Source organism: Oreochromis aureus, linkage group 13 (assembly GCF_013358895.1).
Source record: "Oreochromis aureus strain Israel breed Guangdong linkage group 13, ZZ_aureus, whole genome shotgun sequence".
Taxonomy (NCBI): Eukaryota; Metazoa; Chordata; class Actinopteri; order Cichliformes; family Cichlidae; genus Oreochromis; species Oreochromis aureus.
Window position 1 is genome coordinate 16,386,376 of NC_052954.1, and position 27,907 is coordinate 16,414,282.

General features: G+C 39.9%; 3 protein-coding genes across 7 annotated transcripts in view; 2 read left to right on the forward strand and 1 right to left on the reverse strand.

Annotated features, from left to right (window-relative positions):
• Positions 1–742: 742 nt before the first annotated feature.
• vstm4a (V-set and transmembrane domain containing 4a) lies at positions 743–7,731 on the forward strand. Its single transcript, XM_031739069.2, has 8 exons — positions 743–1,004; positions 2,196–2,648; positions 5,125–5,178; positions 5,268–5,375; positions 5,494–5,527; positions 5,757–5,905; positions 6,336–6,403; positions 7,162–7,731. The coding sequence occupies exons 1-8, from the start codon at positions 956–958 to the stop codon at positions 7,312–7,314; spliced, it is 1,068 nt and encodes a 355-aa protein (XP_031594929.1). The 5' UTR covers positions 743–955; the 3' UTR covers positions 7,315–7,731.
• Positions 7,732–10,643: 2,912 nt separating this feature from the next.
• wdfy4 (WDFY family member 4) overlaps positions 10,644–27,907 on the reverse strand; it is a 40,006-nt gene continuing 22,742 nt past the window's right edge. Inside the window, exons 44-65 of the mRNA XM_039621633.1 lie at positions 27,596–27,787; positions 27,444–27,513; positions 27,140–27,354; positions 25,141–25,289; positions 24,941–25,055; positions 24,672–24,757; positions 24,525–24,587; positions 20,593–20,635; positions 20,307–20,426; positions 19,732–19,855; positions 19,540–19,646; positions 18,249–18,399; positions 16,806–16,897; positions 15,368–15,577; positions 15,158–15,278; positions 13,851–14,008; positions 13,143–13,301; positions 12,849–13,028; positions 12,430–12,612; positions 11,836–11,923; positions 11,004–11,133; positions 10,644–10,780 (exon numbers count right to left, since the gene is read on the reverse strand). Coding sequence (XP_039477567.1) covers positions 10,717–10,780; positions 11,004–11,133; positions 11,836–11,923; positions 12,430–12,612; positions 12,849–13,028; positions 13,143–13,301; positions 13,851–14,008; positions 15,158–15,278; positions 15,368–15,577; positions 16,806–16,897; positions 18,249–18,399; positions 19,540–19,646; positions 19,732–19,855; positions 20,307–20,426; positions 20,593–20,635; positions 24,525–24,587; positions 24,672–24,757; positions 24,941–25,055; positions 25,141–25,289; positions 27,140–27,354; positions 27,444–27,513; positions 27,596–27,787 — 2,820 coding nt within the window. The 3' untranslated portion in view covers positions 10,644–10,716. The remainder of the gene's footprint in view (positions 10,781–11,003; positions 11,134–11,835; positions 11,924–12,429; positions 12,613–12,848; positions 13,029–13,142; positions 13,302–13,850; positions 14,009–15,157; positions 15,279–15,367; positions 15,578–16,805; positions 16,898–18,248; positions 18,400–19,539; positions 19,647–19,731; positions 19,856–20,306; positions 20,427–20,592; positions 20,636–24,524; positions 24,588–24,671; positions 24,758–24,940; positions 25,056–25,140; positions 25,290–27,139; positions 27,355–27,443; positions 27,514–27,595; positions 27,788–27,907) is intronic.
• lrrc18a (leucine rich repeat containing 18a) lies at positions 20,748–24,484 on the forward strand. Of its 5 annotated transcripts, none has more exons than XM_039621634.1 (4): positions 20,748–20,790; positions 21,613–21,708; positions 21,867–21,956; positions 23,443–24,484. In XM_039621634.1, the coding sequence occupies exon 4, from the start codon at positions 23,447–23,449 to the stop codon at positions 24,296–24,298; it is 852 nt and encodes a 283-aa protein (XP_039477568.1). In that variant the 5' UTR covers positions 20,748–20,790; positions 21,613–21,708; positions 21,867–21,956; positions 23,443–23,446; the 3' UTR covers positions 24,299–24,484. The 5 variants fall into 5 exon arrangements, with proteins under 5 accessions (XP_039477568.1, XP_039477572.1, XP_039477569.1 ...); XM_039621638.1 differs by having other exon boundaries at positions 20,767–20,790; positions 21,619–21,708; XM_039621635.1 differs by lacking the exon at positions 20,748–20,790 and adding an exon at positions 20,802–21,155.

The window sequence follows — 27,907 nt, forward strand, 5'->3', positions numbered from 1 at the left end:
AAAAAAAAAAAAGAAAGAAAATGATGCCAAAAGATTTATTCAAAATTAAACCAGCATATGACCCAAGCCAGTAGATTCCCACAGACTCAGTTCCTTTTAAGAGAATCCTACATACGACTTTAAGGGTTAAATCTGTTGTGTAATTCCATTTGGCTTTGGCAGAGCTCAAAGCGCCAGCAGAAGTCCTGCCTCAGCAGTTTAGCCTGCCCAATAAAGCAGCAGGCTTCATACCACTGGGACAGTCTGACAACCACAGCCAGAGACAAACCCATGCCACTCTGTCCAGCAGCTGGGAGAGGTCCCAGCACAGGCACAGACACACACACACACACACGGGGACAAATGTGCCTCGACATAAATTCACAAACACATGCATACATACACAAAAATATGAAGCTCACAAAAATAAACATCAGCATTTGGCCTTTACTCCAAGATGCAAGATGAGCATTATTCCTGGTGACTGAGGTGATGGAAATGCATTTTCAGCAGTTTACTGTGTATGCTTCTTAGAACTGCACACAATGTGACACACACACACACACACACACACACACACACACACACACACACACACACACACACACACACACACACAAACCACGAGACTTGACCATCACTTTGGAGTTCTGGGGGTTTTGGGCCACGGTCCAGGACACACTCGGAACACAGGAAATGACATTTCCTACGTTTTGCAGGACACACAAGAGAAAGAGAGTGAGAGAGACAGCCACAGGGAGAGGGAGGCAGAGAGTACTGGGAGAGAGTGGGAGTTTCTAAGTGGGAACAGAGCCTTTACTGTTTCATATTACACAGAAAAGAGGAGAAAGAGGAGAAGAGTTAATGGTGGGTAAGGGCTCTGGTGGGTTGTGCAGTCAGGCTCTGTTTTGAATGTAGCTGCTTGTGTAAGTTGCTGTGCAGTTGTCTGGGTTTATGGATTCACTGACTGTGGAAAATGTACTTCTCTGTAGTGATCCTTGTCCTGACTAAGGCTCTGGTCACAGGTAAGTGTGCCTTCTTTACCGCAACATACAGCAATGAGAAAGTGAGCAAGCAGGCATAAAAGAGGCAATATGTGTTTGAGTTGTAACTTGAGCTGTCATCACACACCACCGTCAAAGTTTCAGTGCATTATGGACCTTTGGTAAGAAAATAATAGAAAGCATACAACTACAGTTATCATCTAGAGGTCATCATATCTGCAATAATCACAATTTGCAAGTGCCTTTGTTATTGTGTTAATAGTGTGGTGCAGAAAAGTTGTTTACAAAAAAAGAGCAAAAAAACAAACAGTTGTGGCGTTAGGGTGGTTTGTTGTATGTGATCAGAGAAAACCTCAGTATAGTTTTTACATATAATTTGTGTCCTAAAAACTGCTGTGAAGTAGACTTACAATTCGTGTTTTATGTCCTATATTGTTTTTCAGCTGTGCATAATGTTGTTTGAAGTACTTCAGCTGCTTTTGTTGCCACATTAAATAGTGTTAGACAAGCCCCAGAGAGCCTAAGGGAGATTCCCCAACAAACAAGACCAAAAGAAAAAAAAAAGAAAAAGAAAAGAAAAAAAGAAAAAATTAAGCAAAAGCAGCATGGAAGACCAGATGGTCCCTGTTATCCTTCCATGTTTCTCCTTGCCTGTTCTGGGTTGTTCCATACCGAGGATGAATGTTTCCCACCTGTAGCTACGCTTTGCCTGTCTGGTCACACATATTGTGTCCAGACCCCTTTCTCTCTGCCCTGGCTCACAGCAGACTAAAACAAGAGCACATCCAGGAAAGTAAAGTCATACTTTAGCTGTTTCTTTCGCACTGCTTTTACGCTTCCTTGCTAAAAGAGAGTGAATAGACACGCAATCATGAGAAGATGCACAAATAGAACCAGTGATTGTTTTAAGCTGTGACAGCATACAAACACACTTTAAACTCTAGTTTATTACTAATTTATAAAGAAGGATTGAGTCATATAAGCATTCTGTGAGGCTTCTGGTTTGATTTAATTTTATTCTGACACACATTTATCTAGATATCTTACTCGGAAAGTATTACACAGTAACAGAAGCAAACATTTTTGGAAAAGGAACATACTGAGTAGTTTGAAGCTAAACGATATATTTAAAAAATCTAATTAAAATGACAGCTGGATACATTTGAACATATATAACGCAAGGCGTTTGTGTGTTTTTTTTTTTGTCAACAGAGGTATGCCATGCTCTTAATGTGACAGTGACCCCTGGGCCTGTCGTCTTGGTAACAGAGAACGACAACCTGACACTGTCCTGTCTGGTGTCTCAAAGGAAGAGGACCACCAGTGTCCTGATTCTTCGCTGGTTCTTCTCTCCCCTAACCGCTCCTACTCCTGTGCCTCCTGCTTCCCTTCCACCCAACTCTCCTCCCGTACTCGACCACCCGCAGTTTCTGATTGTAAAGATGGGCATAAGGAAAAGGAATCTGTATGGGAACTACACCTACCATTTCCCACAACCAAAGTTTCATCTGCACGAGAAAACGGAGGGAGAGGTGTACCAGTTGCGGATTCTCAGCGTGACTGGGTCGGACCAGGGTTTTTACAGCTGTAAAGTTCAGGAGATCCGCAAACACAGAGACATATGGAGAATCACTTCCAATGGTACCAGTACCACACAGCTGACAGGTAAAAAGATGTATTCCCTCACATCTCTGTGCCATATTTCTTAAAATACAGACCCACAGACTCATCTGACTTATGAGGTGGATGCTGAGAACTGAGGACTTGAGACTTGTCAATGTTCCTAGCTGTTGCTCTATACTCATATACATATGTAATCATATGTATATGATTACCTTTATTTCAGCTGATGATCCGTTTGTTTTATTTGCATATTAAAACTGTAACACTGTTTCAACTTTTGAGCCAAACTGAAAGGAGATAATTAAAAATAATATTTTCAGACTAAATGCTATTTTTCAAAGAACTCCCTTAGCCCACATTCGTTTTAGTAGATATGCCGACCAAGTCATCTGGAAATAAAAACAACCAAATTAAGGAAGGGCCACGATTTTCCTCTACTAAGAAACAAAGATCATGTAGAAATGTGTTGGATGTGTCCTCTAACTTTAACTTACAATATTTGCAGACGGTCATGCCTATATGTTTGAGTGCGACCCCAGTCCTCTGGCATTTCCATACCAAAACAATGAGCTCACACAGCCAAACCACACTTAACAATATCCCTGCCTGTGTGCGTGTAAGGAGTAAAAGGTAGGGTGTTGTTGAGCTGGCAGGGTTCAAAAACTCTGATGTCAGCATTTTGGGTTTACTTTTATGCAAGCCTCAGGAAAAAAAATTAAAAAGAAATACTGGAGAGTTTAGTTGCAGCTTATTCAGTGTGTGCCAATGGTCCTGCAGAAATCAACAAACAAAACGAAGAGAAACGGGTTAAGAACTCATTTAAATCACATGAAGTAATAAATATTTCTTCAATATTTATTTTTATCTGTGCAATACACTGGACCGATCATCGGTGAGATGCACTGGGTGAAGGGGTTCACTAGAGATTTATGATGCTTTGCCACACTTTGAGGAGGCCGTGTGTGACTCAGTTTACCTTTCAATAGTTTTACGCAAAAAAAGCGCAGAGGTTCGAGTCAGACAGAGCCTGACAACGCCCTGCCCTATATTCAGGGCAATGTCCCACTAAGGAAGCCACACAACCTCAGGCATCTCCGCCATGCATTGACCACAGAACCAGAAACAGAAGACCTGACATTATGAGGGTAAACAAAGGAAAAAAACTTATATTGAGGGAACCCCTTAGTCTGCAGATCTCAGTCTGCAGGGCATAGAGCAAAGACTACACCCTAAAGAGGTCAATGAACTACTTTCATTCACAAAACTCCAACCTCTTCTTTATATCTAGTTCCCAGCTTCAGACCTTTAATAAGAAAGTTTGATTGCTTTGTGCTGATTTTCTGAACTGGTAAACTTTCTAGACACTGTGTTCAAGTTTACTGAGCTGCCAGTTTCAGTGGTTGGTAATATGTTTTCCACATTTACCTTCACAGCTGAAAGACAACAGATAAGCCTAAATCTGGACCTGATGGTGTACAAGGGTATAGAGTATTTACATTTCACATAAACATAGCACTACTGGTATGATGTAGAAACATTTGTAGTGAGCGTGTACATTTAATAGCTTCCTTACAGAGAAGCTGGTGACCTCAGTGTGTTTGCTCTCATCAGATGTGCGGTTTAACTGGTGGTTAACCTCAGCCCAGATTCCAGCCAATTGTAGCTGTCGCCTTGTCTGGTGAACAAGACTGGTAAAGTTTGCCTGCTTTACAAGTCTTTATCTTAGCTTAACAGTGCAAAAACATGATAGCCTGGCCCATCACACCTTTATTAGTCTTAAAAGAAACTTATATTTATGGCAAATATAGCATATGGTAAGAGCATTTTTAAAAACAACCTGTTATATTTGATGAATTGGACAAATATTTGTGAAAAAAATTCTTCCATTTCAAGACAAAAGAAGAACAAAATCATGATTATTTACTTTTTATTCCTTTTTTTTTCATCCTAGAAAGATTCAGTATGTGGTACTGAAACAGAACAGTGAAGACACATTGACAATTTTGCATGTAGTTCAGTGGTCTGGAAACAGGCTAAGTCGATTAGAGTTAATATCTTACAATATGCATCAACCTGTGTGGAAAAGTCATATTAAAATCTCATTATGGAGAGCAGAGACACTGTCTTCACTCTCCTCAACCTCTCCCTAAATACCCCTGACCTGTACAAAATCAGTGACAACTCCCTTGTTGGTTTTTTTCCTTAGTTAATAAAGACAAAGAGAACACTGTTGATAGCTGATGTGCGGAACAATGGGGAACCCCCAAACATGGTCCAAGAACAGCAACACAGCTAATATGTGTGTGTGTGTGTGTGTGTGTTACTGTTGGGTTTGGCTGATGGTGAAGGAGACTCTCTCTTTATGACAGTGGTTTGGATATTTCCAAGAACCACTGGGGTTTGTTGTACAAGGCCGCAGCCCTCAGACATCAGCAAATATAAAGATACTCAGCCTGGGCACAGTTTCCATCTTTTATGTACAGTTTCTGATGACATTTTAAAATGTCTCTTTCTGCAGTGCACTTTACACCCGAGGATGGTAGCAGTGAAGGATTGTGGCTTTTGTTTGCAGGTACCGTTCTCAGCTCTATTCCTAATTCTGTCTCATTTACACATCTTTCTTAAATAAAGCTTATTCTATTCTGATGTCTCTGTTTTTAGATGTGTATCTGTGCGCTGTGCTGATCTGTTCACTGGGCCTGCTGTCCATCTTCCTATTCACTCTCGTCCTAATCTGCCAGTACTTCTACAGAAGACACAGGCTCAAATGTAAAACCAATTGTTTTCCCAAAGCAACTGTAGATTTATGGCTTTATGTTTTCCACCTTTGTATTTAAAACAAACCGTCACATCAAAATGTTTGTCTTTATTGCTTCTTTCTCTACAGCCAGTTACCCTCTGGTCAAGTGTCCAGAAAGCAGGTACTAGTATGTTCTTTATTTAGAAATCAGAAAGCTACAGGGGGGGGGGAGCCAAATACAGTATTTGCTAATTATATGTATATATATGCAAAAATGCAATGAGGTTTACAAACATTATGTTGAGCTTCAGAAGTATTTTTAAATGTCTAAATTGCATTATTTGTACATTTTTAAAAGAGTATTTTTAGCTTTAATATAAATTAAGATCAACTTTATCTGCTCCTTACAGCTCAGGAGAGACTGTAACAAGCTCTAGTAGTTGCTCCAGTTCCTCCCCAAGCGCACAAAGGAAAGACATGAGACAGAAAACTGACCGAACACAAGCAGTAGCGCCACCTAAGCTACCTGAAGAGCCTCCACTGCACATACCAGCCAAAGGTAAAATGTCCTTCAGAGTCCTTCACAAAGTAAAACGTAAAGTAAGGTTCAGATTTTAAACCTAAGACGAAACATACTAGAGGTACCAGAGTCACAGAGTGGCGTGAGAGGCCCTAGCCCCAAGAGCAGGAATTTGGCAAAAAACAGTAAATTACAGTAAATTGTCAGCAAGGAGAAAAGCAGGAATTAAGCTAGCACAAAAACAGTCAGAGAATGTGAAATTCCTGCCGAGTGTGTTACGAATTAAATGAACACTGTCACTGAAAACGGCAGAATAAAGCATTTACATCCGTTTTTAAACAACACTGTGATTAGGTTTAACACAAAGTGTTTGTGAAGGACAATTTTGACTTCAACCACAATTTAATATTTGCCAGTTCATTCCTCCTGGCTGCTATTTTGAGTCAATTAAGGTTGTCTCCGTTTTCAGTGCCCGTTGCTGCAAAGAGACCTCGAAAGCCCAGAAGGTTGAAGACTCAGCCAAGGAGATCTGCCACTGTAAGTCTCCTCCTTCAAGCACACAACCTATGTGAACTAAAACTATGAAGATCAATTATGAAACATAGGTACTTAATACCTTTAGAATGTATTTATTAATGTTTCGCAAAGATTTTTTTTTCCGTGAGCACAGTTGTTATTGAGATGCATGCAAGAGGGAATTTGTCTCACGACTGCATGATTGTCTACAGCAGTTTATTGCCATGTCTTCATTCAGTTATGAGCTTGATAATTCTATTTAGCTTTATTGCTTCTGAAACACAATTATTTATTTAGAGTGCTTCATTGGTTTTATATCTTCAATAAAAGTGTCAAACAAGTGTATACAGAAGAAAACTACTCAAACTAAGCATCATCAGTATTTCGTCTAATGGCGTTCTTGTAATTTTGTACTGAAACGAAGCACTGGAGACGTGAGCTTTTCTTTAGCACGAACATGCTGATTAGATTAGTGCAGCCAGGAGGATCTGAGGATTTTGGAGAGGGCTCCTGTTGTACCAAATGTTTTCCGGGTAAACTAAATGTTCCAAGAGGTCCTGAAAACAGCGTAAACAGATTCTGCTGCTGGGAAACAGAAAAGATGTTTACCATGGAAGTTGACAAAAACTACAATTTGCTGACAAGATGAAATGCTGACAACTTACAGTTGTCTGTGACCGTTTTTCCAGTTGTAAAATCTGAAATTGTTGCACATATATACTAAAACATTTTTTTTTTTGTAGGTGAACTTACTTTTACCCAATTCCTCTCTCCTCTAGCCTCGAATATCACAGGAAGAGAGCCTGACATATGCAGAGCTGGAGCTTGTCCGACCGAGACAGGAGCCCCCGGTCCCTTCCACCCCTGACCCCACACCCTCCAGCCCCGACACAGTCTATGCTCAGATCCTCTTCCAGGAGAAATACCTGTAAACATGTAAGCTTGGTACCTCCTGCAGAGATCCAGCTCTACGATCGGAACTGTGTGGCAGCAGAAGGACTATATTTATGAACTGTTAGTATGACATTTAGCATTTGTTTTCTTTTTTGGATGCAAGTATGCCACATGTGTGGGTAAATGGGAGGCTTGTGCTTGCTGTGTTCAGTTCTAGTTCCAGCACAGCAGCTTTCGGGTCTCATTACTTTGTTTCTTTGTTTGTTGGCATCACTAGCCTGTGAGCCAGATGTTTATAGAATGCTCTTACCGTTAACTATTCTTTATAAACTCAGGAGACTGTGTGGGAAGAAACTGTTGTCCAGGCTCTCTTACTGCAGTGTAATAAGGCACTGTAAAAGTCAGCTTTTAAATGCATTTATGATTACAGTACTAATACATCATATTAAGAGATGCTAAAGAGTACAGTGTTTGATTTCTGTAAATACGGTTTTTAAATGCAGCTTTTCTCTAAAGAAGGGGTGGATTCCACTTTGCTTACGAATCTGGAAATTTTAGACACATATACAAAGTGTGTTTTCAGAGAATAAAAACAATACAGCACAGTCTGACAAACATAACAGGAATGTTTGATAATCTTTCAAAGTTGGGAAATTTCCTCTCTGCATCTAATGATGAAAGTTACACAATATTGAAACCATTCAACTGTCTCTAGGGTTTACAGAGAATGGCTAAGAGAAAAAAAAAAGTTGAACAGCACTTTTTGTGGTCAAAATGCCTTGTTGTGGTTGGAGAACAGACAGACTGCTTCACACTAAGGTGTGCAGAAAAGCATTTCTGTATGTGCAACATGCTGAAGCAGAGACCACACCGGGTGCCACTCCTGTTGGCTATGAACAGGAAACTGAGGCTGCAATTCATAGGAGCTAACCAAAATTGCACAATAGAAGACTTGAAGAAAGTTGCCTGGCCTCATGAGTCTCAATTTGTCCTGCAACATTTAGATAGAAGAGTCAGAATTTGGTGCAAAAAAGACTAAAGCATGGCTTCATCCTGTCTTGGATCAATGATTCGAGTATGATGCTGCTGGTGTAATGGCATGGAGGATATTTTCTTGTGTTGTTGCTGAGCATGCCAATGCCTTTATGATCACAGTGTACCCATCTTCCGACAGCTGCTTCCAACATGGTACAAAGATCAAATCATCTCAAACTGGTTTCTTGAAAATGACAATGAGTCGACTGTACTCAAATGACCTCCACAGTCACCAGAGTTCAACCCAACAGTGTACTTTGGGCATGTGGTGAAGCCGGAGATTCTGGTCGTGGATGTGCAGCTGACTGCGTGATGCTATCATGTCTCTGAGGAGATTTTGGTCTATATTAACACGATAGCATGGATAAGATGAAACATTTAATAAACTGGTGTAATAGATCCAATACTTTGCCACCTTCAGACAAAAGGCAGACCAACAGTTTCCAGTATTTATGCTAAGCTAACAAATGTATCAATCTTCTCATCTATCAACAATAAACATGCATGATTCCTAATAAAATAGTAGAAAGAATAGAAAGAGCACAAAGTGCCTCTAATTTCAAAGTGTACTCACTGTGGCACAAGCATAAATAGCAAATATAAATCTTAGAAGCAGCAGACATAAAGCTCGGGGAAAGGTGAAGGGTGCAGGCCATTTTGTGAAGGTCACTGTGAGAAAAATGGGATGAAGATGGAGGAAGAGAATGATGCAAATCCACACCTTTCCCTTGGTGAGTGGGAGAGATTGAGAGAGACCATCATCCCCCACAGTTCATACTCACTGACTAGAATGAACCCACTAATGACTACATTTATTCAAATTAGACTAATTGTAATCATGGTTAATAATTAGCTTTACAGTGCATTATAATTGGGTTAGGCTACAAGATGGTTCTGCCTAGGTGCAATAATTTATTTGATTTAATTATTCTGAGGAACCCAATGGTTTGACATTTCATATCATAAAACCAGCGATGTAGAGAGAATGGAGATAGCCGTTGTCTTTAGAGAAGGTCACTGCTAGCTCTCTGGGAAAATTATGAGGACCATTTTCCACTCTATTAAGCTACTCCACTTAGCACAATTAGCCACACACACAAAGGTTAAAGAGAGAGACCTCTTCCTTTATGATAGAGAGGAGTGGCGCATGTGCATGAGAGAGCAAGTAGAAGACAGAAAGCAAACAAACCTCCACAATCAACAGCCTAACATGCCCACTTATTCACTGGAGTGCAAGTGTGATAATGTAAGTGTTGCTATTACACTTTTCATCTGCAAGTTGGGACGAGTTTCATACCACATCTTGTGAAATTTGTCAGATACTCTGTTTTTTTGGTGTCTAAAAGGGAATCTCTTTGGGGATAAAGATAAAAACACACACACACAAAGCTGTGTTAATAAAACCCACACACATTTAAAATCGCCCATTACAGACATACTTAATATGATCACAGAAAATTTGAGGCGGGTAAGTGGTACAAAAAGGGCTGTCCAAAAAACCCTCATAAATACCGTATTACAAAGCAAAATGAAAGCACATTGCTGGCTTTACTATTTTGAGTTTCCCAAACTATTCACATCAAACTTTACAGCCTGAAATTTTCTTGCCACAAACATTTACCAGACCAAAATATTACAACGCTCACATGATTAAATGCTGACTTATTTGTCTCTTCACAACAGTGTTTGCTTGACTTGCAGTTTCTCTCAGAAATGTTTAAGTGAAAAAGCTGCATTTCTCAGGAACAGTTTATGAAACACGCATGCTCCTGGTCAACATTCACACACTCCTTCTCATGTTCAGTTTAACAGTGCCCATTTCAACCACGGGCTTCTGCTGTGGGCCCTAGAAAGCTCTGCTTAAGCAGTAAGGGTCCATTTAAATGACTGTACGAGTGTTTCTCTCATACGAATCCTTCCACCAACTCTGGAAAAATTTAGCCAGTGTCCTTCTGGTTTAACTCGAATTAAATAAAATAAAATCCAACAGAATTCAGTCAAAAATCAAGGAGACCAGCAGAAAAAGGTTTTGGCAAGTGTCTATCAATAATTTTATTCAAATTTACTGAAATTCTGTATTTACACACAGAAAAATACAAAATTAAATATTTGTGTAGAAGGTAAAAGTCGTGTTTCATCTAAATGCATCAAATATTGTAACACTGATTTCTGAGAATACAAACAAACACAAACACACACACACACACACACACACACACACACACACACACACACACACACACACACACACACACACACACACACACACACACACACACACACACACACACACACACACACACACTGCTCAAGTTGCAGTCAGACCTGCAGTCAGACCTGAGATACTAATGAATTTCCCATCACAGTCTCTCTGGGAGGATAAAGGGCGTGCAGAAATTGTGTTTTCACTCACACGTCCAGGTGAAAACTTGGCCCCAGGCATCGCCTACCAACAGAGTAGCATGAGTCCTGCAAAGAAAACAGCAAGGGAAATGCAGTGTTGTGCTGTAAAGCATGCAGTGATATACAAACAAAGAGAATTAGAAGCTTTAAAATACTGCATAGAATTAAATATAAACTCACACTATTTTTGCTTTGAACACAGAAATGAATAAAGTTTAAAGTACAATAATAAACCGAAACTAAACCCAAGCTGGCAGTCCTATGAGTGGGTGCTTTTTATTTACTGTACCTGGACATAGCCAGCGCTGTGATGGCTGGATTATTTTTGTAGCGCCGCTGTGACACAGTTTGACTTCTGTTCAGCTCTTGATGTAACACCAGATGTCTCTCCCAGCCTTTAGCCTGGCTTGAGTTGCTCACTGTGGATTCATGAGAATACATTAGCATCTACTTAATAGTGAATTACAGGGCAGTTGTCCACCCCGCCTGAAATCAGAACCTCAGTGGTCCCCCCACCCCAAAACCAAAAAAAAATTCAGTGTGTATTAAGAGTGTGTCCATCTGCAGTCAGCAGGCTGCAAAAAGGAGAAAAAGGCCTCAAATATAAATGCTTCAGTGTTACGTAAAAACTTGTCTCAATGTAATTGGAAAGCATAATACTCCTATGAGGTGACGCGAGGCTGTAACCAACGTATGCCAAATTGGATCTGGGTATTATTGCTTTCTAAATTATACACGCTCACACACGTCAGCAAAATTACTCATCAGTGTTTACTGCCTCTATGTTTAATAACTTTATAACAACATAATTCCTGCTAGCCCTAATGCTAGTGAGGGATAGGATGAACATTACAAGCTCTCATCTGGAAACCACACTGTCTAGCTCTGAGATGAGCGGTTAAAAATAATCATCTCACTTAAGAATTTATCTAATTAGATAGCAATGGTTCTTTCTTTTTTTTTTCTTTTTTTTTTTTTAAAACACTATAAATAATGATGGTCTTTCTGTGCAGTTGCCTTTCAGTTGGTTTCACAGTTTTGTTATTGTCGACCACTCTTATTCATTTTATTATGAACACAACACCTGCATGTATATCCCATCGTTCTGCCAGTAACATTACCGTCTCTCTCCGTTTGGTCTTGCCCTGGGGACACAGGCTCTTCTGGAGGGCCAGGTAATTGTGTTCTGGTGTACTCTGCCCTCCATATCTGTATGAGAGACACATAACGAGTAACAAAATCATAAATATAATTCAAGATAATAACAAACACACTCATATATGCACCAACATGCACGCACGCACACACACTCAACGTAATAATAAAGTAATGATACTGTTTATGTGTGCGTGCTGTGCACGTGGCAAGGGGACCCACTCCAAAGTGAAGCACAATTTACTGTTTGCAGCTTTGATTGCAGAAAGGCAACATATGCTTATATTAATCTTAAGCAAAAAACAGTCACACACTGCACACAACTCATATACTGTTATTAATACTTTGATGGACACCCAAGCTGGTACCAGCGAGGCTAATACCAAAGTAATGACTGCCACAGTTGAATACTGTACAGAAACACTCCCACTGATCTATTAGGAGCTATAGAGAATTGTGATAGCATTAACAAAAAAAAAAAAAAAAAAAAAAAGCATTCTCCATCATATACACAACCATTATGTTATTTACCTGCATGAAGAAACAAAAACAAAACTCACCCGTATAATGCCATCCTCACAGCCTGTGATGATGACATTCCTGGAATCCCACTCGTGTCGCTGTGTAAAGCTGACGCACAGGATGTTTGACTGAGGCCCACAGGAAGTGTCAGTGCAGGTCAACAGCTGGCCCTTCATGGTCCACAGGTAGAGTTGCGGTCCAGCACATGACACAATCTCTCCCTTGGACATATTAACATAGTGTTGACGTTCAGGTGTGCAGACATACAGACAGAAAGGGGGAACAAAAGCCGAAGAACACACACAAACAGGATATTCATGCTGTTAACAGTGAGAACCCTCCCTTCCTCATGTTGCGAGCTGAGTGAAGAGGAACAACATGACGACAGTGAGCCAAAAAATTCAAAGGACAAGAGGAAAAGAGAGTGGAAAGAAGGGGACCCAGAAGGTGGACTTACAGTTAGATCATTGATAGCCAGTGCAGAGACGCTGGTTGTGTGTCCTGCTAACTGAGTGATATAACTTAGCTCTTCCAAGTCCCACAGGATACAGGTGAGGTCACGAGAGCCGCTCACTATTATGCTGTGGACCTCAGACACAGCGAGACACACCACTGCATCTGTATGACCATATAATGGCTGTGAAGGACAGTGGGGTCAGTATTAGTCCATGTGTGTGTGTTTGTGCGCACAAATACGTTGTCAACAATATTGTTAAATTTCAAGAGCATACAAAGATTTGGACAGACCAACCTGTCTGAGTTTCATGTGAGTGAGTTTATCCTTAGTGACTGCCACATCCCACACACAAACGACAGTGCTGGTTCCTGCAGTGATGACGGTGGTCACATTGGGACAGGCGGCGCACAAAATCTGCCCCCAGTCACATAGACTCTCACACACTGCAAACGTCTAGAAGTCGACATGCATAAAGTGTTCAGAATTACACTATGTTATGATAAAATCTGAACTCAAGTTTAATGAGCATCAACTGAAAAATAATGAACATTAACACACTTTAACTTGCTCAAAAGAATACAGTTGTAGTCCTGCAGCTTTAAGGTGTATCCATGCTCCAACACACCAAAATCAAATGAATGGCTTGTTTCTGGGCCTTTACCAAACTTAATAATAAAACATAATAACAATAATAATAATAATAAACTTTATTTATAAAGCACACTGAAAAACCAAGGGTATACCAAGGTGCTTGACAAAATAGCATAGGAAAAAAGGAGATGGGAGAGGGAAAAAGAAAGGCACGTATTAAAAATAAAAATTAAGATTTTTAAAAAAGAAAAAAAAAAAAACTTAGGGTAAATTAATGACATTGTTAATTACTTAGCATAACAGGTCCCTGCCTAATTTGCACTCACTTCCTTCCAATTTGATGCCACTACAAGAAGCTCAAAAGTTAGGTAGTTATGGAAATGTGTAAAATGCACTGACAGTACATAATACCTTTTCTGTGGCATGGTTTCCAAAGGCACAACTGTTGTCAGGAAATCCCCAGCTGAAGAAGCAGCACAGTAGCGGTGACAGGAGGAGCCGGTTTTTCTCCAGAACCAAGACCTCTTTTTCCAAACACAGTATCTGACCTACCGGGCCTCTTGGCAGCTCTACAGTAATATTTAGAACAGTATATATATAACTTGTCAAACCCAACACAAAAATGTTATAGTCTTAAAAAAAAAAAAAAAAAAAACAAGAAAAGAAAAAAGAAAGAAAGCAAAGAAGATGACCTTTTTCTATATTACGTGTACCTGTAATAAAGATAACAGCTCTTCAAAAACATCATATTAAGGAGTTTTGTATCTCAGTAAACTTGTAAAGCGTTTCATTAAAGTGAGAACAGAAAAACTGGGCAATTAAAACAGCCATCCTCAGGTTACGAGCTGAGGCTTGGTCCTAGGAGGGAACCTGCATCCGGGGGTAAGGCAGTGATTGCGCTTGTAACTGACCTATTCATGCAGGAAGAGGCAAAATCATTACATCCGATTGCCAGTTCTGCTTCTATAATCCCCAGAAAGAAGTTCTGTCTGCATTAGTTCTTAGTGTTCCTCGTCCTATTCATCTCTATCTGCTTATTGATCAGATCAGACACTCTAAGATTTAATATGAAATGTAATATGCAGGAATCTCTCCCTGAGCATTCGCAGATTCATCTCCTATCCCTCAGTGGGCCTATAGGGATATTCCGATTATTAAGTAGGGCTCAGCAGCAGAGTCATCTCCATATTGTAGCTCTAACAGATAGCTTCTATCCTTCTGTAGTGTAAATTAATCTATGGGCATTCTCACTCCATTTCAATGATTCCCTTGAGATTTGGGCACATCCGGTGTATAATAACCAACATCAAATAGTAGGGAATAAAATAAAGGTGGAACAATGCAAAACAGCAAAGATCACTATAATTGATTCAATTTAGTTTACTCAGCATGAAATAGCAATACTTAAAGTGTTTAATGTGTGTCATTTATGAGGCTGTATTAAGATTTGTTTATCTTATACCATAGTTTGAAGACTAGAATAGTTTGACAGTTTTGCTGCAATTACACCAAATATGAAACCAAGGCCTGCAGCAACAAAGCAGCTTACAATAAAGATTGGAAACAGGTTGAAATAGCCACCCTCACTTTTTACAAAGGAAGAAAGAAAAGAAAGGAAAAGCAAAGAAGGGGGAAAAAAAGCTTTTGAGGGGCAGGAAGCCAGAAAATCCTCTAAGATATGTTGCATATTCTCGGAACGTCTTCGTGTTTAGTTATACCTCTGAATGGCTGTGCAGGGGTCTTAAGCTTATCCAGTTTGAAATAAAATGGAGTTGGCTGATGTGTTGATGACCCTTCTTTCTTAGAGCCACTGCGAGGTGGATGGGGCTTGATGAAGAGCTATGGGAAATACATAATACAGTAAATATACTCCAATTACACTAATTCATTGTCACATTATTATTATTATCATCATTTTTTTTTTAAACCTGTTTGGGAACTTGTCCAAAGTTGCTGACATATCCCAAGATTGTGCTCTTGATGACAGGGTCTTTAGTGTCCTGCCAGCGTTTCTGGGGGTAGAAGTAAGGGTGGAACATGTTCACGCTTTCTATTGCAGCTTGACCTCGTTGGCGATATCCAAAAATCAGATCGATCCACAGGTGTAGGTTGGCGCTCACATAGTCACTTTCCAGTGCCTAAAGCAAACAGAGCAGGAGATTGTTGCACAAACTAAAACCATCTAGTCAAATAATATTATAAAGCTATTAAAACATGCATACAACAGTCTTTTAAAAAAAAAAAAAAAAAAAAAAAAAAAAAAAAAAACAGCAGTGTTTAGCACTCGTTATTATTGTGGTCCCCAAACCATCAGTCAAACTGCTAATATGACACCAATGCACAAAACTTCTAAGACTGTACAGCCAATCAAATTATTAAGGTACCCTACAATTCCTTCCAAAAGTCAATTTAGAAGTCCAGGACAGCAAGAGACCGAACAGCTATGTTATGAGCATATCTTCATGTTACAATTAAAGAATGATTTGGGTTGAATTAGCTAGAGATTGGTTTTGAAGAGTTAATGAGGAAAAGTGGGCATTATGACCAGCTATATCCTAGCGCCACATTTTAATAAACCCGTCCTGGATGAACAGAAAGGTGGAAAAAAAGAAAAAAGTATCATAACAAGGATATATTGTCCTGAGTTAATTTGTCTGTGGAAGAAAAAAAAAACAATCTTCTAAAGTCACTAATTTTATGAGAATGGTAGGCAATAAGAGTAGTTCAGTAGATTACAGAGTGATAACCATCACATATGCCCCAGGAATGGAAAAAGGGAGGGTCATCATGTAGAAACAGAAAGAAAATGAACAGACGGGTACAATAACCCCACAGAGGGATAGATGAGGGTAAGCTCGGAAAAAAAGGAGAAGAAGAAGAAGAAGGAAGATAGTGAGAATATTCAACCAATCAACAACTGGCAGAAATAATGACATTATGAAAAAGAGAGAGTCTTATGTGTTCCCCGAATCCTGTTAAATAGGCTTGTTGTCCTGTATCGTCTGTCATCTAAGCTTCAGATAAATGCCTTTTTATGCATCTTCTGTATAGGAAAACAACTGGTCATTATACTTGACTAACAGTTAGTACCACAAGAACATAACTGAACCAAACTCAGCAAGACAAAACTGCCTTCTGAGAATTTACTGAACTGACCAACATCTGTGATATGAAAAAAAACTGCAACCTACACTATTACAGTGCCACACATGTAGTGAATATATTTGTGGAGATACTTAATACAGTGAATCTTCTGTATACATCAGCCGGTACGGACAATCATTATTAGGTGTTGTGGGTAAATAAGTCAGAGTACACAACAGGCCAGGCTAGCGGTTTGGAGGGGAAAGTCTAGGTGTCACTGACCTCTCGATGGATTCTAATGAACTCCTGGGGGTCACCTTTTGCCCATGGAGGTAGCTCGACATCTCCCAGAGCTGTGCCATCTTCCATACAGCCTAAAAAGACACACATATGCATTATTTACTACGTGAACTGTGTAGGAAAAAGAAATCCAGAGGAGCCACTGGTGACATGGGTGAAGCAGTGTTTTAATTAGTGAATACTGTTTTTGTTTGCGTGTCATTCGTGTGCAGAGACACACATATACATGCAATAACACTTGAATAATGCCATCCACAATATTGCCAACGGCTTCATGCAATTACACTGACTGACACCAACTGGTGAAAATATGCCAAGAAACATAATATACAATCAAATTGGCTTTGCAAATGTTTTGCGGAAAGAAATTAACTCAAAATTTTTAAGGCCTTTCTGATTAAAAAAAAGAAAGGGAAAAAAGTGGTATCCTCATGTGGCATACTATATATTTTTATTGCCAAATAAAGAAGGACCAACGACATGACTGTAATAGGAACGGGCCAGAGATTAATATAGCTTATTATTCTGTGCCACACCTTCATTGGTGGCCAACAAACACTCCAGCAAACCACTGTGGTGTGATCTGTTATATGCTCCCTCATTACCATGAACAAATGTATGCAAAACCTAATCAGTTAATCTGTGGGATACATGTGCAGTTTCTACTGTATCGTCTTTCATTCAAATTAAGCTAATTAGTTCATCAGTTAAGCAACAAAAGAATTATAAAGAAATGATTTGATTAAATTTCACACCATTTCTTTGGATGCTTCATATCTGTTATCACTTATGCAGCTTATTATCCAGAAGCTTAGAAGAATAGTTATAGCAAATTCTGCAATATCGTTGATCACTCATATGCAAATTAACGCAGAGTGCTTCAGAATCCAATCAGGACATCTACTCCACATGGAGTTCCTCTCATAAAAATAAAAAGTTTTAATTTGAATCATTTGAATCATTGCTTAATCACCAACATGATGAAAATACACTGGCCATTTCATTAGATATACCTGTTCAACTGCTTATTAATGCAAATATCCAAAAAGCCAATGACATGATAGGATTTGGTGTATGTGGGCACACAGACTGTAGTCAAATGTCACCAGAACAGGATGCGCAGCCAACAACTTCATGTCAATATTTGGTGTTTTCAGCACCTTGTTGAATGTATGCCATGAAGAAGGTAGCACAGAATGCAAAAGAGGTCCATCCCTGTACTAGCAAGGTATACCTGATAAAGTGAATGCTGATTGTATGTAGCATAAATGACTGAGGACATAAAAATACAGTATACATTCTGACCTCCCAGAAACAAAACAAAAAAAACAAGAGACAGGGTAGGGAAGTCTGAAATAATCACTTTTTACATTCTTTTGTTTTCATTTAAGAACATTAGGTACACAGAGGATTCAAAAAGCTGACCTAGCTGGATTTGGTTGGAGTTGATCAGGAAGTCTGGCAGGTAGAAGAACTCCGGGATCAGCTCTCTGACGTCCCCCATGTTGTCTCTTGAGGCAGACTCCCACTCTTTCTTTATACTGTAAAACATCCGCTCTGGGATATCAAACCCTCCCTGTGAGGAGAGCAGACAAAACACTGTCAGACCCGCAGAACATCACTGAGATAAACTTTTCTGTGGGCATATTAATAAAGCAGTCTGCCTGATACAGTGCAGAGAATCATATTTTATGTTCTTTATTGTATTATGTAAGCACAGAATATTTGCTACCATTAGAAGAAAGCTTTTCATCTTTCTGTAAAATTCCATCATCTATGATGCGAATCTCATGAGAGTGAATGTAATTTAGAGTAAAACAATTACCTCAATGAATGAAAATAGCATATATACTGGTAAACTGGGTTAGAGATGTAAATCCAGTTATGGATATTACTACACACCCATTATGTGCTTCAGAAGACAAAAAGGCTTCCTAATTCACCATCTTTATTGTTTTATTCTGACTATCAAATATGCATGCCTTTTCATTATAATCAACTGGATGCTGTGTTGTAAATTGGTAACATCTGTGGCTATTTCCATTGGCTTCTTTTGGACGCTATGTGTAATTATTTGCATATATATTAAAATGTCCTTATAATCTGTTTTTGTACCAAAAACAGCATTAAAATGGGATCTGGAAAGCTGAAAATAGCTCACATTAGTTTCATATTAATAGCAAGATTACATTTTAAAAAATAAATAAATAAAAATGACAATGTGATGAATGCCAGTGGGCATCGAAAGCACAGGGTTTGCAGAAAGCCCTGTGGGTTACTAAAACATAGTGAACACAACTTTCCCCGTCATTTCATCTGACAAATTAAGACAAAACTTCTTTAATGATCTCATGTATGCTTTAACCTTATCAACCACAACAAATTTTGCATGTTTTCAGTCTTAATATGAGCCTTGAATTCAATCCAAAACTCCATAGCAATGACATGAACCTCTGCAAAATGGTTAATTTTTTTGTTTTTGTTTTTTTTGTTTCTAGAGTTACTCCAATTGGTCCAATTCTGGACTTTCATAATAATGTGAAGTTATGCTGCCTAAGTGGCAAAGATGTGACTGCCAAATGAAAAGTCTTTTGAATTTTATTCTTTGTCTGTCATCAGCTTTAATCTAAACCACTGTTACACACATGTTAGTAACAAGGTCTACTTTTTCCTACATCCAAATAGTATTTTGTTAAATTCCTGTTATTGGACTCGCCTGTAGCGCCTGGAAGGTGTGGGAAAATGGCTCCATCCTGACAAGGAAGGATGCCACAATGATGGCCGAGGAGTAGTGGGTACAGTAGTGGCATTGTGCTGTCAGGTCTGTTACAGAGAAAATCACTTTAAAAATACTAACAGTGACATGAATAAAGAAGTACAAGTAAATAAAATTTAGCCAAATGGATACCTTCACTCTCTTTGCCCTCAACTTCTTCGTATCTCTGGATAAACATCTGTTTCCTTTTCTCCGTTTGAGCTCCCATCGGCTTGGACAAATCCCGGAACGTTGCAGGATTTGACAAATCAAGAATCTGTGAAGGACACAGATAAATCATATATTTGACACATATCTTTGTCCCCACCTCCCTCCAAGGATCTCTTTACATTTATTGCACCAATTTAGCTGGACTTAGTATTACTTGGGCCGACTGAAATATTTCTCCAGGCTCACCGGACAGCTAGCTAAGCCAAGCTACAGAGCAGCAGGAAGGCTTTGTTTTACCCTGAGAGAAATGAGTGACACCTGAAGTGACATGTTGCAGTCGCAGCAGGGAAGGATAAAAATGGACACAAAATGCTTTTTTTTTAAAAATTAGAATTAACAATCCCCATCTGTATTGATGCACGTTTGATTGATAGAGTAAATTGTTACAATTTAGAGCAAATCATTTTGCAGACCCGTTAGCTTTTGGTTGTGGACCCTTAAAAAAACCACAGTTTGAGACAATATTTAAGACAAAGACGTCATGTGTAAGTTTTTACCTCTGACTTGTAGTCAGCAATGATCCAGGGGAAAACCGGATACTGCATCAAGTCATTGTATGTCCTCCCAGCGATCGTATTCAAATGCATCAAGTACTCAAAGTTACTTATCTCCCCCTTCTAAAGGACAGACAAGAAAAAAAATACAACTTAGAAACAAGTCAATTCAGAATAAAGTGGATTACATCAATGCCATTTATTCCACTTTGTTGGCTGCTCCTTTAACATTGGCAATGGATGTATCTGTGAGCAGAAACAACTTATGGAAAAACATAACATGCATTACCTGCCATTTAACAAGGGCCGTCTTTTCAACCACAGGAGTCTTTCTAAAGCACAACAAGAGAAAATACTTTGAATTAGCAACAGAAGCTGATCACTGAGCAGTGCCTATCAGCACAAAGTTTTCCTGCTTGCTTTGTTGCCTAGCAACCACAGTTTAAATGTATGCACAGCAGAGTTCAGCAACAGCAGCGTAGCTGAGGTGAGTGAGCGAACTCGGAAAACAGAGTCTGTGTACACAGCTGCAGGAGCAGTTAAGGGGCTGATGTGAGCTGCAGTATGTAGCATAAATAGTGAGCAGACGTGAAGGATATAGCACATGATGAGGAAACGAGTTAATTAAGACTAGGTTCTTTGACTTGGAGCTACTTCAGCAAACTGGAATGTTTGAAAGAAGATTTGATGACTTGAAGGGCATGTTTTGACATGTGGCACCATTTTTCCCTAACGGAAGTTGATGATTACTTGGACAACAGGGGCACCATCATCTTGTGAAATTCCTGTTTCTCAGCAATGAGAAACAACGGTTAATATCTAACTTGGTGTCCGCTGTTTTACTTTATTTAGGTATTGTATTTTTGTATAGTTATTTTTTGATAACTGACTGGGAAATATCAATGCAGACAGGTCAAGTTGTCCTGTTTAGGTTCTGATTCGACTCTTTGTGAGAAGGAAACAGAAAAGTCAAAAAGTAACAACTGTTTAAAGTCTTTAAGCTGTTCACTGCTAAATGTCAGCTTATTTCCAGACAGATCCATATCAGGTGATACTGATGTTTGAACAGATATGCTGAATTTGCCCCATTTCTTCAGGCACTATAATAAAAGTTGCTTTTTAAGAAACTAAACCAGTTTGCTTATCTCTAATTACAAGAAAGTGTGTGACTGGCTTGAGAAAATAGATACTAAATAACAGTGTGGCTAAACATTTTATTCAGTATTATACTCCTGCCTAAATGTGCTTAATCTAAATAAGGAAAGTGATCAACTGCTCCTGAAATCTCCTCTCTTCCTCTGTGGACTAGTAACAGGGCAATAAAGTCCAGGCGCCAAGCAGCACAGTTGCTAAGTAACGTCATAAAACAAGAAGAACCTCGACTATCCCTGTTCGGATCAGGAAGGCAAGGAAAATTTTGATATAGAGGAATGGTCTTTCCTTTTCATTTATTTAACAAAAACTTTTACATACCAACCAAATTGTACTGATCATTGTAAATGTACTTTGAAGGTGTTGCATCTCGATAAAGTAAAAAAGTGTTTGTTTGGTTTTTTTCCACAGAAGTGAGAGACTGTGACATGAGCAACCAGTTCACAGAAGCTTAAGGAATGCTCTTCACTTGATTAACAACAATCCAAAGAGAAAAATATGGTAAGTACCTGCCTTCATCCATTTTGATAAAAAGTAGTAAATCAGATACAAATCCAAGCTCTAGAGCTATCCTTATAAATAACCTACTGTTGTCTAAATTTAGAACTTAAAAGAGAACAAATCATATATAGCCACACAGGTCAGAAACAAGTGATGATCATGAAGCAAAACAACAACAACAAACTTAGACTAACACAGAAAACAGTATTTTAGTTAAAGTTGTTATGCTTAAAACATTTCAATAAAAGTCAGATAACTAGAATTATATGTTAGCATTAGCATGGTATGTAAATGTAATTTACAAGTGAAACCTATGATCAATATGATGTACTGCCATGCTTTTTTTGTTGTTAAATTGTAAGTATTGTAAGGATTAGTTGCTTCTTGTTGTCCGTCCTTTCATTTGGCTTGGCAATTAAAGGCGTATTGCACCTAAAACATAAACTGCGGATGAAAGTCTTAAAAGTACAGTACAGACAGCAACTCAAAGATGAAATAAGGATGCACATGGGAAATGAGTTCAAATGATCAAGAGCCTCTTAAAGTGTGTCCATTTCCAACGCCAATAACTCCTGACCAAATATTTTGTAAAACTGCACTAAATCAATCATTGCATTTGGCTCAGTATGTGTTATCTAATTGCAGGCAATAATTTCATGCAATAGTTTTCTATAGGAGTTATAATGGGAACAAGCACCGGTGGATAACCTCTCTCATCCTGAGGATGATGAATGAGGCGAGAGAGGGCCTTGGGGTGTAACACAGACACAAACAGACACACACCTTGCTCTTTTAGACAGGGAGGGGAGAAGAGCGAAGCCCTCATTACACTCCCAACACTCACCAACTATCATTTATCAAAGTCCTGATTTGATTCTTCTCACACACACACACACACACACACACACACACACACAGTAGTACAGTGCATCCATGTCTGTCAACACACCTGCATGGCAATATGTCACACGCACACACTTTTCTTGCCTGAGAAGAGCCAAGCAACGCAATCCACTGAATGGTGAGGGAGCATCAGCACTCATTTGTTTTTGCTGTATTACCCAGTGTCGCCTCTCTCCTATTGTTCCCCAGCATTAGCCTTAATTAGAGAGTCATGCTCTTAAATACCCCCATGGGCAACACTGGGTGAGCACGCACTAGTGCAGTCACAACACTGCGATACATGCACACTCATGGAGACACACACGCTGTTCGAGCTCTCATTCCTCAGAGAGCATGCTTTCCCCACCGCCCGAGGCCATACATAAGCCCGTGTATTTGAATAAATCACATCAGCCTCACACAACGCACACACACGCTCACATCTTTACGCATAAACTCACAACCCTTTTGTTTGCTAGAGTACTGTGTGGTGGTGTAGATTAGATAAATTATTGTAAATTGGTCTCTTGGTGAAATAATCTCAAAAGGGAGGCCAAGTTGAAATTTTTAACTGACTTGTTCAGTAATTCTCTGTGCATTGCAGTACCATGCCCAAGAGAAAGGAAGCAAAAGGGACAAAGGTGACCCTCAAAACTGCAAAGAAGGCTATACGCATGACCCCAGATGGACGGCGTAGACTCGTTCTTAGCAACATGGGAATAACCATATTCCCAAAGTGCCTCTTCAAGCTAACCTTTGTGGACGAGTTGGACTTGAGCCGCAACCTCATAGAGAAACTCCCAGAAAACTTTGGGAACTTGTTATCACTCAGATGGCTGGATCTACACAGTAACAAGCTAGTGTCTGTGCCCGAGTCCATCGGCGACCTTAGGGGACTTACAAGCCTAAACCTCTCCAACAACTGCTTAACTTTTTCAGGTTTACCCTCCACCCTGGGCTCCCTGACTAACCTGAAGAGTCTCAATCTAGGAATGAATCAGCTTGATGACCTGCCTCCCACTTTGGTGGCCTTAGAAAATCTTCAGGAATTGGGCCTGTTTGATAATCTCTTTAAAAAGTTACCACAATTTCTGCAAGGCCTAAGCAACCTCACGAAGGTGAATGTGAAACGAAATCCTCTATCATACCATCAAAGGAAAGGTGAGACATTGAAGGAAAAGTCAGAGCATAAGGAGGATGTGTATCTGGTCCACGAGAGCAGCTTGTGTAGGACCTGCCTTAAAAGGTGTCAAGCAGAGAGGGAAAAGCTTATGAAAGGAGGTGGGGAAGGGAGAAGAGGAAGGAGAAGAGAAGCAGAAGGAGGAGGAGTAGATTGTGGCGTGTCTGAAAAGAAAAAGAAAAGGGCATTTCCTGGCCTGGTGGCACCAAACTCAGTGGCTACAGTTAATCAGGATTTGTGGAGACTGCGAGAAAAGCTTGAATGTGTGCAAGTCAAATGACCAGCAGGTCTCCTGATGTAAACTTTTTAAAAACAAAACAGCAGGAAAGGATGGAATGATAGGTCAGTCACACAGCATTTCATAGGCGTGTGCATTATATCAAACTGTGTAGCTAAAGCAAGTCATGTGACTATTTTTTTGTAAGCTTAATGTTTCTACTGATGATTAAAAAGAAATTTATTGAAATATTGCCTATGGGTGATTCTAAGAAACGCATGACACTTACTTGGCATTAGCAATGACCTCAGCAACTCCTCTGCCCTTTAAGGCTGGCACTACTCTGCTCAACCTGTAGGGAGAAAAAGACCAAAGACAAAGATCAGAATGCTGAAAATGAAACTTTCTTATTATCCAGTATATATAAATATGTTACCTTTTATAAGCAGAAACATGGTCTTTATTCAGGAATACCAGGAAGGCTGAGTGACCGTTTTTCATGAAGATCTCAATAGCAGCATCCTTACAGTTACAGAGAAGAGGGACAGTAGCCTTTTTTAAAGTACATATTTTTCCCCACTTTAAACAGAAATTCTAACCAATTCGCTTTTCCACAAAGATACAAGAGCAAATAAAATGTGTGTCAAAAGAGGAAGTTTAACATCAAATGTGGTTGATATCTGTAGGAGTGTATGATTGTCTGACCTCTAAAAGGAAACGCATGAAGCGTGCCTCCTTGATATCCTCATACAGCCAGCATCTGCAACTGGCTGCTGGCAGGTCTTCATTTAGCATGGTAGAAATAAAGGAATCCCTCACACTGACAGAAAGAGACACACAGGATGATGAATGACTGACAAGTGAGGATCCATGGTGTGCAGAACTGTAAACACGCACAGTTATACCTGCTGGGGTGATGCTTTCTGCAACAAACGTCTCCAGCAGGGCTGAGGGTGAATCCCTCACACAAGAGCAGGCTCTCCTTCCCAAACAGCAGCAAACCCTCTGTGATTCTGAGGCCACTCACCATCACGACACACATCTTAGAGCTCACCTACAGCAAGAGAGAAAGAGTTGTTGCATTAATGTTCATATTACTGTTGTTGGGTAAAGTACTTTACAATTAATTAGTTCTTTCATGACAGTAAAACCCTTTCAAACTGAACTGAACTGAGCATAGAGTAGGAGATGTACATTAAACCCCATGTGAGGAGCACAATCCACATCAGCGCCTCTCTCGCTCAATCTCTAAGGACATGACATGGCAGCAACACAGGCACTTCAGGCCTTATTTGATTGATCATTTTAATCATATATTTTAATCATTATTAAAAAGACACAGTTGAACACTTCATTATCTGAGCTGATTGATGGGGTTTAGCAGGCCCGGCCCCCTTTTTTCCAGCAGTGCGTGTTCCATCCAGTGCCAAAGTGAACCCACATGCTGCTTTCAGTACTGGTTGTAGCTAATGCTAACTGCATTGTGATAATGCGTGGATAATTCTATTGTCTCCCCCCATTTCACCACGAGTGCATGCACCTGGCTGTCTCCATGTGTTGGCCCCTCTGCAGGCCCTCTGAGACATAGCGCCCAAAAACCATATGGGGCCCTTACATACCCGCAGGCTCCTCACAATTTATACTAATCAAATCAGACTCCTTACCCCCAGACACAGAGTCACACACACACACACACACACACACACACACACACACACACACACACACACACACACACACACACACACACACACACACACACACACACACACACACACACACACACACACACACACACACACACACACACACACACACACACACACACACACACACACACACACACTTCCTTGGTGGAGGAGAAGGCCCTGCCTGGCCATTATTAGGAGAATTAATCACTGCCACACACACAATAGAAAACCTGATAAGTGATCAGAACCTCTTGTCTGAATGCACACGCAGGGATACGCTATGATGAATAATATCACTTAAGTGTTTAAGAAGAGTCAAGGTGAGTGAGTCTTAGTGACATGGTAGAGAAATCTTTCACTGAGTTATATCATGTTCAGATTGTGCAGCAGTTTCCAACAGTGAAAGCAAACTGGCACCCAGCCTACTGTCTCCAACAATTACTATATTTCAGAAAAAAAAATAGTTAAATTTATTGTTATCAAAGATTAAATACATAACAATAAACTTGTTTCCTTATCTCCTTACTGTGCACTGGACAGATACGCATTATCAGTCTGAGAGTGATTTAGCTGATGATGGGAAGAAGGAGAGAAAAGGAGGACTTTTATTGACTAAGAGCCTAATGTCAGACCATTGATTTCTCCCCACACACATTATTGTCATAATCACACTATTGGCGCTGGCAAGCTAATTATGAGTGGGTCTCCCTTTGTGTGTTACTGCATGTGTGTGTGTTAAGTCTGTGCATGTGTGTGCATTTTTCAGAGCTAATGACTGTGTTCATTTGACAGGAAGCTCAGCAGGACTCATGCACTCAACCACTGCAAGACAACAGGACACACTTGCACACATCACACACTTACTAAGCGGATGTAAGACAGCTTGCATCACCTCCTACTGTTTTTATTAATACTTCTGTCAGAAACATTAAAAGCCGCGGCTGGTTGCCGGAGCGATGAGAGTCCCTGTCAACATGTGCACTGGTTTCTAACTCACTGTAAGAATGAGAAGAGCTGTGCTGGGCCTCAACATTAAAACATTATACTAATGAGGAAAGATGAAATTCTGATAGCAGCACTGGGCAATTGGAATCCCTTAGTCTACATCAGATAATTATGATTGTGAATATTAGTAGGGTGGGAAGCAGTTGTGCTTGTTTTTAGGCCCATGTTTGCAGCCCAGCATACCAACACACACTCCAACTCAAAGTACCTCCTCTCCTGGGAGCAGCTCCTGCAGGATAACACGTATGTCCGGGCAGTCTTGCGTGAGGGAGCAGGGCACAAGAGCTAAAGGGTCGGGTAGATCCTCGGTGATAACAGGTGTGTCTTTCAGTGCAGGGAAAAAAGTCAGTTGATCACATAAAAGTCCTCCATCCTCTTCCTCGTCTTTAACCTCAGCAGCAACTTCACACAAGAGCTTCGGCTCTGTTAGGATAAAAATACATTTTCCCACTGAGCATCATAAGTAAATACAAGAAAAATAAATTAAACAAACAATCAGGTATCATCTTTACCTGCGTCACTTTCTGATCTGTTTTTACCAACTTCGGACATGTCAGGCCTTATACCCAGCATTCCTAGCACCTGTTGTAAAAACATGACATTGTAACAGGTTAGACTGTGCACTATCTGAACATCAAATGTGTTTCACACAAAAGTGTTATACCCGTTTGGACTGTCTCAGAGTCTTTCTGCGGATACGTGATCTCGTTCGATGGCGTCCTTCAGCAGCGTCTTGCACCCAATCTTGGTTCAACAGCACTCCTGGGCCAGGTCCGAAAACGGCTCTTTCCCTCAGCAGCTCGGCCTCCAGTTTCAGCCACGTGAAGCTCAAATGCTCCCACTCAGAGGCACGTACCTGCGAAACGAAGCAGAATAGTGGGGGGTAGAGTGCCACAGAGGTAAACAGCATTAAAGACCCGCTTTTAAATTTGTAATAAAATACATTGCAGCGTATTCATGTTAAAAATTTCCATCA